The following is a 13236-nucleotide window of genomic DNA, read 5'->3' on the forward strand; positions in this document are numbered from 1 at the left end:
AATACTGTGCCGCTCGCGAGTCAATGAGGAAACAGTAACTCTTTCTTTGGCAGGAACCAATCACGAGCTAGAAGTGAACTCTGTTTTTCTCTCTGTATTATGAGAAACAAAACTAAATACTTTTTTGGAAAATTCGATTGGGGAAAAATTTATAATATTACAGGAATAAAGTCAAAATATTTTTGGAATAATGTTATATTACAAGAAATCATTTACAAAGATTTCTTAAGAAGAAAGTTGAAATATTTGGAAAAAAACACCCAGCAAAAATGGGGGGGGGGGAAGCAAAGTTGATACTAATAGGCTTTTTCACCTATATCATAGTGCTGCGATGCATTTTTCTTGAAATAAAATGGCATGAAAAATATCAAAGTTGCAGCCTTTCATTTTTCACTATGTGGCCCTTGCTGGAAAATGTTTGGACACCCCTGGCTTAAATTATGCTGCTGTCCCAATTTAGACAGTTATTTGTACAGACAAATTAATTAATATTAGAGGTTCTCAATAGTACAAATTGGAATCGAAAAATTTGTCCTATAGGGGGAGCATGACGTAAAATAATTGAGAACTATTAGTCTAAAATGGTGTGCATTCTTGGCTGCAATCAGCAGAAGCACTGTTGATTCAGTCTCAACTAGTTTGCTGTTTAGAAAAAATTAATTAGAATATATTAAAATTAAGAAACACATTTTAAATTATTTAGGTATAAAATGCAAATATATACAGTATAGATATTTTATAATTACATAATATATGCATTTCTGCCTGTGTCCAAACTTTAGGGACACCCTGTGTGATGTGTGATATTTTGTTAGAAAAAAAGCACAGTATATAAATTCATTTTGTGAGAAATATTTGTCTCTTTTATATTCATAAAGTCAACAAAAATGTAAACACTTTTGCTCCCATTTTTCTTGAGCCTGTGGCAGATTAAGATGCTGATTGGACAGCATGATTATTGCACATGTGCGCCTCAGGCTGGCCACAATAAAAGGCCACTCCAAAATGCAAAGTGATTGATTATAATTAGTATATTTTTGTCTAGAGTCTGCACTACATGTATTAATATAAGTTTTATAGAATAATATTCACCTCTAATGGAGTAATAAGAGTAATAATTATGTTTACTTGTTTTCTGTTAAGATCGGAAGTTGCACATGAAATGAACCAGTCAGTTGTGTTCAAGTGTTTTTATTTTGTGGTTGCAGTGCAGGTTCATTTCAGATGCTTTTCCAAAACAAACACAAAACAGCCATTAAAACTTAAAAACAAATGAAACCCACCTTATCAGTCCACCGGTTATTAATAAAAACTTACTTTTTCCCAAATTGACTTTTGAGTGTATTTGAGGTCATTATGTGCATTACTTGTCATGATTTAGATACAGTTCTGTTTCATCATCATCATCATTCACTTATTTCTGCAGTCGTTTTTTCTCTTGGGTGATAAATATCAACACAAATACAGTTACATGACTAAAGATCTGCTGCTCACACCCTCTAAAAGGTGTTGCATGTGTCTCCCGGGTGTACATGAGTGACAAGTGCACCACGTCATATTACAGTGCATGTGAAAGTATTCGCAGTGCTTCACTTTTTCCACATTACAGCCTTATTCCAAATCGGAATAAAGTCTTTTTTCCTCTCAAAATTCTCCACACAACACATATAATGACAACATGAAAAATGTTTTTTGAAATGATGCAAGTATATGAAAACTAAAAAAAAGTATTCACAGCCCGAGGTTGCAGCACAGCTCAATTTTCAACTTTATGGCAAAGGCTATGAATACTTATATACATGTGATTGCTTTTTTTTGTTACATTTTTTTTTCATGTTGCCACGCCACTATGGGGTATTGCGTGTAAAATTGTGAAAGGGAGAGGGGGAGAAAAAAAAAAGAACTTACTCCATTTTGGAATACGGCTCCAACATGAAGCACTGTGAATACGTTCCTCATGCATTCGACAATCCAAATATTGCCATATGACAGACACAAACTTAGTCATGCAAGTGTGACATTAACATGTGTTCCTCTTCAATGTGTGATTCCTTTTTCCAAAGTTGAAGGAATAAGATAATAAGATCCCATGGCAGCGGTACAAACTCCTTAAAAGTGAAATCTTTTGGCCAATGCTGGACCATTACCTCTCCCTCTTCTTGTTGTTGTTTACGGCAGTGGCTCAGCTTTGTGTCTGAGTCAATGTCTCCTGGTTGCAGAAGTACGGGTGATTTAGTGCATTTAGGGCAGATATTCGTTTGGCGGGGTCAAAGGTCAACATTTCCTGGAAAAGAAAGACGGAGCGGCGCATTACAAATGTCAAAACAAATCTTTGATTTACAATCTGCTGTGCAAACATTGATAGCTGCCATTTCACAAGATGTTTTTGCTCTGATCCTGGATGAGGCCAGTTGCCAGGCAACCGCAAGATTCTCATAAGTTTATGGCTGAAATATAAAAAAAACATAAAAAAAAAATCAAGTCTCTGATCACATGTTCACCGCACAAAATAAACCCGTGTGTGCCTTTCTCAATGCCACACTAAAGCGATGAAAAGTTAGACAAATTTCAAGCCAGAACGCTGCAATTTCCAATTTTTGCTAACGGACGCATTGATTTTGTTAGTCGATTTAGTTATGCAATATGTACTGCAAACAACGACCACAATTATAAACACATTGTTAAATCAATACCTCTCACAGCGTCAATAACAACTGCGCATTCTGTGCAAGTAGCACGTATGTTGTACAGTATATAGAGTGAGTGTGTGTTTGTGTGTTAAACCCCTGATCAAAATTTTAAGACTAGTTGAAAAATGGCAAGAATGTACATTTGACACTGTCGGATCTTCAGGAGGTTCCAAGTAGAGCTTCAATATGCAAAAAGATGACATGGGAGTGAGGCAAAAAAAGCAAGGTTTGCAGGAGAGCATGATCCCCTTCCTTTTTATCTGGAGTTTAACGAGGGGTAACAGCATGCAGCATATCATGCATCGTCTTCCTGACGGGGACCTCAAAGTATCCACACATCAAATACACAAACCAGCGATATTTTTTTTGTCTTCTGGTGAGATAATTGTGTCTGTCCAGCATGGTGGTGGTAGAGTCATGGTCTGGAGCTGCATGAGTGCTTCTGTGAGTGGGGGAGCAGCGGTTCACAGAGGGGGAAAGATGATTTCCAACATCCAGTGTGACATTGTGAAGCACAAAATGGGCTGCTTGGCAGTTTTCTGACATAAGGAGTCCAAACATCTCCATGATGATCAAGTGAGCGCTGCTCAATTCCATGCCCAAGAGGACTCATTTTCAGGGGCTAGTACAGCCATACTGCTATACAAGCTGCACACAGACTACTCTAAAGTATATCTGACTTTACTTTATGTAGTATTGGCCCTGGAGAAGATGCAATAAAAAAAAATGTTTTCTGAAAAGTGAAGGGCTTACACTGCCATGAGACACTCAAGGCCATGTCTTACCAGCAGCAGTCGTGCCCCCTGCTCATCTATCTCCGGAACAAAGTCAGTTGGTGGGCGGGCCGAGCAAGGGGGGAAGTGTTCCCTTGAAAGCGTAACATCACTTGGCCACTCCTCCTCTGGTGGCAGACCAATAACCCTGCAAAGACACACCGTTTTTCAGTCGCACACCAGCACACTGAGCTCATGCCGCATGAATGCATGACTCACTCAAAGATTTTCCCAAGTTGGTCCACTTCGGATTGTCCGCAGAAAAGAGGTCTGCAAATTAATTTGATGCAAAGTGATGAATGTATGCTTGATCGCTGGAGGTGTTGTTTGTATCGGAAGGCAGACAAAGGCAGAGATTAGCTAGCTTGGAATTTCAAGTGTAACACTGAATGATTGTCAGTGTCACTGGCGTTGCCAGTGCACACTGTGACACATTTTTAGCTCCACTTGGAGATGCTGCAATGCTCACATTGCTTTGGGGTTCCCATTGTGAGTACAGATGCTCGATATTGTCAAGCACTTTATTAGCGATATCGATTCCCTCAAACTAATGGCATGTAATGAACTATGCTTCTTTTACCAGATGCATTTCACAAATACACTTGTCCCTCGCCACATTACAAATCAAATTTTACACCTTCACTCCGTCAAGGTTTTTCCAAACATATTAATCAATCATGCTGTTCTGTGGTTCAACACGGCCTATTAGTCCAAAAATAAGCATATTTAAGCAAATTGTACATATTTGTTTGCCAAAATTAACCATTTTCTTAAGATTCAAATAGGTGTCAGGAATTGTTCAGTGGGACAATCACCAGACTTGATTGCCGGAACAGCAGGCTTTTATTGCAGGTTTAAATCATCTTAGGACACTAACAATCATCATCACGGCCACAATAAAACGGGCTACTTCTGCAGGCATAACCATGACAAGCTAAAACTCTACACTAAACCTCCGACGTCCCTTCCTGTCTGCCACCCATTCTGCTTCCCCTACTAGCACCGGAACACACTCACTGCGACACACACGAGCACAAGTTTTATTTATGTCTTAAATGTTTTATTTTCTCTTATTACGTCTACTACATTGGGTAATGGGATTGCATTTGATAGAAGCTCAGCATGTGAAGGAGGAAGTGGAAGAACATGGAGGGTAGCGTGCAGAAGGTTACGCATTGTAGGGAAATTTTAGCGCATGCACACGCACACGCACACACACACAGTTCAGTTCCAAATGTGAAAACTGTAAATAGTTCATGGTGTTATATTTGTAAATAAATTGTTATTTTGATATCAAACAACCCTTTTTTGTGTTGTTTATGATGTGGTATACTGTAGTTGTTTTGATATTTGAGTTGTCCCAAAGGAAAGAATGTATGTCAAAGTGAAAGTTATGCTTGGAATGTCTCTTCATAAAAAGCTGGTTTTCTCCCTTTTTTAGCCAGAAACTGTTACTTTCCTATGGTCTACTGCTGATTACTAAAGAACAGAAAAAGGTAGAAAAAAAACTTTTTTTCTGATGAATGATGGGAGTCTAATTTTTCTTTTGATAGGTTTCCATGTTTATATAACCAGAGAACATAATACTCTGTGTGCCTTGAAAGATCAGTCAAAATTGTCTGAAATGGCCGGTTGTCTTTTGAAACATTGCTGGGATTGAATTAATTAAATATGCCTTTTTTTTTTTAAACTAATAATAGGCCGTATTCAACCACAGAACAGCATGATTTATTAAGTAATATATTTTTGAAAAAACCTGATAGAGTGAAGCCGCAAAATTTGAAGCGCAACGTGGCGAGAGATTGCTGTATTAGATTGTGCAGGTGTACCTAATGCTGTGGAGATTCATCTATCAAAATAATAATGTGTATATGCACTGTATGTGCATATGTAGATTCAATTTGGCTTGGACCACTGCAGGAACTGATGTGGTATTGTGGTCACAGCGCAACAACTTGTGTCTTTTAATCCGATTAGCATTCTGCTGACTCACTTGCGTTTGAACATTTCAGCAAAGATGCAGCCGCAGCTCCAGACGTCCACAGGTGAGGCGTAACTCGACTGCAGCAAAACCTCAGGGGGCCGATACCACAGTGTCACCACCTCAGGAGAAACAAGTATGGAGAAGACGTCACTACAATACTAAAGCCCCAAAGAGCAAATAAGCACCGAGGTCTCTAATTAGTGCAGGGTCAAAAAAACATTAGCATAAACAAGATGTAAGCAACCTCCTGGTGGATTTTTAATTAACTCCAAAAGATGGCAACAGCTGCATTTGAAGTAGAATGAGTGGGCGTCAGCTTTATCTACCTCTGCATGTGCGTTCAAGCGTTGGTGTGTGCTACAGGACCATCGGTGCAGTTTGCTCTTCACCGCTGTTACATCGGTTGTGTTGCTGCTGTGTTGTGTAATATGCTTGTTAATATTAAATGACCCAAGTCAGGGGTGTCTAAACTTTTTCCAGCGAGGGCCACAAAGTGAAAAAATGAAAGGATGCAATGTAGATATGCCAAGGTATATATATATTTAAAGAAAAATCTGCAGCTCAGCTTTATGATATATGTAGGTGTAAAAGCCTATTATTAGTATCAACTTCACTTTTTGCTCCTTTTTCCCCCCATTTTTGCTGTTTTTTTTAATTGTCCAAATATTTCAACTTTCTTCTTAAATGATCTTTTGTAATATTAGACAGACCTAATCAACATAATCACTTCAAATTAAAACAAAGCAAAATAGTAGAGTTAAGAAAAATAAGAAACTAGAATAATAATAATAAATAAATAACAGATCACTTCAATTTCAATAATACATAATAATAATAATAATACATAATATTTTGACCTGTATCTGATTTTTTCATGTCAGTGTGAACAGCACAATTCCGTTTTTTTCCAAATGCAACTCAGGCCTCATTGAAATGTGGATATAAATCCGATATGTATGCGATGGCGACTGCAGTACAAACAGTCAGGTCACATATATCCGCCCTAGACGTCATCGAAAGGCGTGTATCGCCGTGCTTACCCAGACTTTAAAAAGGTACTCACGGATGTAGGCAATCATCGAAAGGCGTGGTTTATCGTGCAAAACTTGGATAAAGTTATTCACCAATGTAGGCAAAAGTTATTCTTCTCATCCAAAAATTACTTAAAATAAAAATTAAAAAAAATATTAAAAAAAAAAAAAAAAAAGGTATTAGTGAAGCAGCTCTCGTCAATGTCTCACCACTCCTGCCTCAGACATCCACCACATGCACCTTGGCACAGACGTGGCAGTAAGTTGTCTATGAACAGCCATAGGCCCAATTCTTGCCCTCTTTCTTCTTAATCTCCTGGATGCAATCATTTGGTTAAGGAAATATTGACTCTCGATGCACTAAATCCTTGAAATTGCCACAAACCCGTTGAGGAGAGGATGCTAGTAATGTGCTGATCGATACTGAAATATCGATACTTTCATAACAGCTCCTTCATGCCTCAGAGTTAATTCTGAAATCAAAATAGTGCTACTTCTGTCACTTCAGCTATATGATTGTGTCCTTTGTTTTTGCTGATGTTGTATATTAGCTTGGCTATATTGTAAATCACGTGATTTACAATATAGCCAAGCTATGGCTATATTAGTAGGGTACCCCACTACCTCAGTATACTTCAGGTTTTAAAATAAATCAATAAATGACTATGATGTCTTGTATTCTTTATGCTATGCTTTGAAAGACTGTACACCACTTTTTAAAATTTACCACACACATTAGGAGAATTTGCACATAGTATCAGAATAGGTATCGCCGATACCAGCCTCAATTTTTACCCAGTATCGGATTGGAAATGAAATCAATGGTATCGCACATTAATAGCGGTATCTTTACTTCCGTAAACACACGGAAATGCGAGTAATGTCGTGCTTTTGCGCATGCACGTCACTTTGCATTCACATTATCAAGTCACATTTGTTTGGTAATGTGAACGACCACATTAAAAAAAGAATCGGATTTGAACAAAATATCCGAATTGTGCATCACACACACTGCAGTGTGAACGTTGCATTTATTCCCATAATATAAATTTTCCCCAATCCAATTTTACAAAAATTACAATTTTATTTTGTTTCTCATACCAGGAAGACTTCTTTAATATTTTAACTCTATGCTACTAAAATGACATTATTTTCACTCATAACATTACGAGTTTATTCTAAAAAATTGTGACCATTTTTCCCGTTTCTCTTAATATTTTGACTTCTCATAAAATTCCAGCTGGTTTTCCCCCCCCATTTCTGCTAGTCCTAAAAACAGCTACGGGCTGCAAATGGTCACACCCCTGACCCAAGTGGTCAAGGACGAGGGCTGTACAATTCTGGAAAAAATATAAATCCCAATTCCCTTGCTTGGAATTGAGAATTCCCCCCCCCCACTCGTAAAATATTCAGGTATTTACGGTAATATGTCAAATATAAAGCAAAAGCAAACCCTTACGTGTTCTGGTGCTTACCACGGGAGTGAGGGCCATGTGGCAGCTATACATGCGGGCCAGTCCAAAGTCGGCCAGCTTCACCTGGCCTTGGCTGGTTACCAGAATATTCTCTGGTTTCAGGTCTCTGTGCATGACTCGGTTAGAGTGCAGGAATGCCAAACCGCACAGCACCTGTCTCATCAGGTCCTGCAAAAAAAAAACCCAACAACAACAAAACACAGCCATCAAATATAAAAACTGTACCAAATGTACAAGCGTATGTTCATTTTTGATTGGCACTGACTTTGATGCGTTCAGGGGCTAACCCCGGAGCTGGGGCTTTCTCCAAGTACGTCTTGAGATCTTGGTCCACGTGTTCAAAAACTAAAGTGACTTTGGTCTCCTGTTCTGACCTCGGTGTAGCGCAAACGTCCATGAGCCTAGCACGGAGGACAATGACTTGCGAGAGGGACGGTTGGTACAACAGCGGCACAAAAGGAGGTCTTACAATCTTACCTGAGGACGTTGGGGTGGTCAAACTGTTCCAGTCGTTTCAAGAGCGCCACCTCTCGGACGGTGGACGTGGGCAGGCCGTTGTTGTCCATCTGGACGCGCATGCTTTTTAGAGCCACAAACTGACCGCTTTCGATGTCACGGGCCTTATAAACAGTCCCGTAAGCGCCGCCACCGATCTCCGCCAGTCGCTCATACTGGATGGTGGTGGTGCCGTGGGCCATGGCAAACACACTGAGAGAGTAAACATCACAATGCATGATTTTTACTCTGTAAAGCCCACCATCTTGTGCAAAGGTATTTAAGTCTTTCTGGGTTAAAATACTGTAGATTAAAAAAACCCAATATATTTTAAAAACAGAACAATTCGATACGGTGTGCCAACGATACAATACGACTCTAACGGATGTAACAATTCATCCACTTCATCGATGTATCGATTTATATTCCGATGATTCAACTACATCAATCTGTGTTCAGCAAAAACAAGTGTACAGTCACACATCTGAGGTTGTGCTGGGACAAAAAAAGGAAACCAACCGAGGCAAGATAAACGGTTTTTGAAAGTAAAATATAAAGAAGTGTTTCCCATGCATTGATTTATTTGTTAATAATTATTTTTATTTATAAACTACACACACACACACACAACAAGAATGTCCTTATTTTGTGCCAGGAACACCAACCTGTCTAACTTCCTTGTACGTTTGTGGTTGAGCTTGTCGTACAGACCTGATCAAAAATCTTAAGACCAGTTGAAAAATTGCTAGAATTTACATTGTGCACATTTGGATCTTAATGAGGTTTTAAGTAGAGCTACAATATGAAAAAGCAAGAAGGGGGAGTGAGACAAAAAGCACATTGAAAAAGTCATTTATTGAACACAACAAACTGAAATAGGTTGAAATAGGTTGATCAAACGTTTAAGACCACAGGCTATAAAAGCCAAAATCTGCTCAAAATGTTCATTTTCTGTCAGGCATTCACACTGTCATGCCCTCCTGATGGATAAAGCTAAAAAGCTTTTTCTTTTTGAACGTGGTCGGATTGTGGAGCTGCATAAGCAAGGCCTCTTGCAGCGTGCCATAGCTGCTGAGGTTGGGCACAGTAAGACAGTCATTCTACATTTTTTGAAAGATCTTGAGCATTATGGAACAAAAAAGTCAAGTGGTAGTACTTTTTCAAAGTGCTTTTTGTCTCACTCGCCCTTCTTGTTTTTGTAGCTCTGCTTAAAACCTCGTTAAGATCCAAATGTGCAAAATGCAAATTCTAGCAATTTTTCAACTGGTCTTAAGGTTTTGATCAGGAGTGTAATTGTGACTGTGAAGTTCGCTGGACATTGCGAGTCCATCGTTTTCAGCAGGTTTTTAAATCCGTTTTTTCCACTGTTGCAACGTGGACCATATCTTAGCAATGTGATAGGACACCTCTTTATAATAGTACACCGCTTTGCTTTTCACACAGAGATCTTGTATGGCTTAAGCATTTGTCACCTCTGGAATAATGTTTTCCTTTTTCCTTTTCCATGCACTCCACATCATTATTAAAGTTTAAAAAATGAACTTGTTGTATACATAATGCTGAAAGGTAAACGTGACGCAATACCAAAGACTGCAGTGCCACAGTCATGGCCTGAAAAGACAGAATAAGCTGCAAAGTGTGGGTTTGTTGACTCATGCAACATTCCTGAAGTAAACCAAGCATACTGTATATTTTACGTAGAAATGTTGATGCTGGTCAAGTTTGAACACAAAGACAAGCCTGCGGTTGCTGGCGCGGTGGGAGAAATGACAAATGAAGGCAGGTTTCCATTATCCCGGGAGCAAGCAGCATGGAATGCACTTTCTGTTGGAGCAACCTACAGACTCCTGTATTCATTTTACTACAAAAAAGTACCCGACATCCCATAATGACTCGCCAGACAGTGAGGCAACATCCTGTCAAACGTCTCATCACTGGTTTGCGGTTCTGTAGATCAATTATTACCCGAGTAATACCAGCGAGAGAGGTGTATGCCGCTTTGATGGCGCTTCCAAAGCCCTGCTGTGTCCCAGCTTGTTAAACAGTTTCTGCAGGGCAGAGTGACTGAAGTGCAGGGCCAAACACTTTTTTCTTTGTTTTTACTGTGTGCACCTCTCGTTGCTTTCCAAAATCTAACAGCCTCAAAAGGCTGTCCAATCTTGTTGTTAACGGCATGACGGAATGCGACTTCAGCTAGTGAGGTTGCTTCATAAGGCAGGAGCAGAAGTCAAGTGTAATTTCGGGCTGATCGTCAATGGCCGGATCGTATTTAACGACCTTTCGGAGCATTTAGAGGCTGTGCTGGCTGGAATCCTTCTCAGATTTACAAGCAAAAGGTGTATGACTATAAATTATGACCAGATCGATGCGGTAATAAAGAATGCTGGCTCTAAATATTCCGTCACGGTGCCAAACCACAGTCATCGGGTCATCAATTTAAGTCAAACGCGCTTAAAGAGAGGAAGTGATGCTTCCTCATTCATGCTTGACAGGGCACTTTTTCAAGGAAGATGAGTCATCGTCCCATTAACCTACATTCATGATTATGTAGCGTAGAATGCATACGATACAGCCTTCCCTCCTGCCTCGCAACTTTGCTAAGTTGCACATTTGAAAATTCCCTATTTCCTATTTTGTATATACAAAATATTGCACTGACACTTTGCAGCAACACACTTGCACACTTACGAACGTGCATTGTGATCATCAGACGTTACTTCAAGAAACGACTAAGCTGTATGTCATCAATCAATGGTTTTGGGAGTTAAGAGGCCCCCAAAAGGGGGAATTATGGTAGAAGAAGCAATGAACACATACACAGTCAGCATTAGAGCTGCAACAATAGGTCGATGAACAAAATAAAGGTTGTAATTTTTGGACAAATATGTTGACAAGTTGTATTATGGGAATAAAGTCAATATAGTATGGGAATAAAATCATAATATTACAAGGAAAAAAGAGCATAGGCCGAAGTTGATACTAACACTTTTCACTAATGTCGCAAAGCTGAGATGTATGTTTTTCATGAAATATATACAGGTACATACCAAATATAAAAGTGGCCCATGCATCCTTTCATTTTTCAGTATATGGCCCTTGGTGGAAAATGTTTGGACACCCTTGGTCTAGGGCCTAATAGATGACTCAATTAATCAAATCAACCTTCAGATTAATCGACTAAGAAAATAATAGGTTGCAGCCATAGCTTGGCTTCTGCCACACCCGCTTAAGTAGTTCTCAAGCGAGTGTTGTGTTTACAGGGCAAAATTAAGTTCTTAATTCATGAGAACGTGTTCGGAACCACGGAATGTCGTAAACCGAGGACCAGCTGAAATGGATTATGTTTTATCGCCGCACACTCACCATTTGGGGCTGTTGAGTGCAACATCTGGGAATAACAGTGTACTGCATTTAGAGTTTTCAAGCTGAAAGTACATGTGCACTAAGTGCAAGTGTGGAAGTGGGAACACAGCACACATAGGAACACAGACACTGTCAAAATTCCCGCCATCATGACATAGTAGTATACTTATTTAAGTGTACTGCGGAAAGTGGGCGAATTGAAACACAGCAGTGGTGCTATTCAGGGCTTTCCTGAATCAAAAAATGGACACTAAAGTAACTCCCATCTTCCCTCATCCTCACCTTCACTGACGTGGCCAAAGCCAAGCTGACCTGCAAAAGCCACACGGACACACGCACGCGCATGTTACGTAAACGCCTCGAGTCTTGCGGCCTAAGTGCCACTCACATGGTTGGAAAAAACACACAAATAACACACAAACACTTCACTGTAGCTTACCTTCGTTTGTGTTTATCTACAGAAGCAGGTCTCCGCTTCCTTGGGAACTTTAGGAAGCGGACATGCTTCCATGCGGTGCCACGTTGACGTTCAGGCCGACACACGAGGCTCACAGGCGTGCTGCACGAGGCCAACGAACCTCCATCAAGAAAAGACACTCACTCGATAGGACTTCGACCACCACCCAACCTCTTACTTTTTTTCTTCTTTTCTTTTCAGTCCGTGCACTCTTTGAGGAGGGGGTTGTCACTTCCTGTTGCATCAAGAGACTCCAGTCAAGGAGGCGGGGCTTTACTGAGCTTCATAGCATAATGTTCACATTCAACAGGCTACAGAAGCCTCAAATCAAAATGGGCAAATTTACTTCATAACATTTTGGAGTGGTTGTCATGTGACAGGCACGTGACTATCCCAAGCTATGGCGCCACAAAATGGCATCATGTCAAGTAAACTAATTTACAAAAGCTTATTATCATTAAAGTTAATATTTAAAGCCATTTAACAATTCTAATGCCTTAAAAGGGTGTCAAATATTACAATTCAAATGGTCTTACAATATTTCTTGCATGACTTCATAAACTAGCTTGGAATATATCACGATTAGCCTTAATACTCATGTACAGAAATAATACTTATGTCATAAAACCTTAAAGATGCAGAGTAGTCATTGCTTCGAGAAGTCACGTGTGACGGTGTTTGATGACGACATAGAGCGATTCCGTCATGACTTTAAGACTTTTAGACTGAGGAGTTGGTGGGGGGGGGGGGGGGGGCAAACAGAGGACGTCAGCGCGCCTTCTAGCGGATGGCTGAGGAAATATCATTGCAACTGTTTACTAAGAGGTCTTCCAAGATTGTTTATTTTTGAGGAAAGAACAGAAGGTAATAATCCCCTTATTTTGAATTTATATGTTATTTCATTCAATTCAAAGTACATTTGTGGTATTAAGTACAAAAAGTGTCAGGTTAAGGAATACAATAATACA

At 39.6% G+C, this 13236-nt stretch overlaps 1 protein-coding gene across 1 annotated transcript; it reads right to left on the reverse strand.

The window, feature by feature from the left end:
* Nucleotides 1-843: 843 nt before the first annotated feature.
* cdk4 (cyclin-dependent kinase 4) lies at nt 844-12593 on the reverse strand. The gene is made up of 9 exons (XM_054785556.1): nt 12447-12593; nt 12251-12370; nt 8431-8661; nt 8219-8354; nt 7954-8121; nt 5457-5566; nt 3683-3733; nt 3476-3611; nt 844-2284 (listed from the first exon to the last, which is right to left on the reverse strand). Exons 3-9 carry the CDS (start codon nt 8649-8651, stop codon nt 2183-2185), a joined length of 924 nt encoding a protein of 307 aa, XP_054641531.1. The 5' UTR covers nt 8652-8661; nt 12251-12370; nt 12447-12593; the 3' UTR covers nt 844-2182.
* Between the last annotated feature and the right edge of the window lie 643 nt (nt 12594-13236).

Source organism: Dunckerocampus dactyliophorus, chromosome 8, assembly GCF_027744805.1.
Source record: "Dunckerocampus dactyliophorus isolate RoL2022-P2 chromosome 8, RoL_Ddac_1.1, whole genome shotgun sequence".
Taxonomy (NCBI): Eukaryota; Metazoa; Chordata; class Actinopteri; order Syngnathiformes; family Syngnathidae; genus Dunckerocampus; species Dunckerocampus dactyliophorus.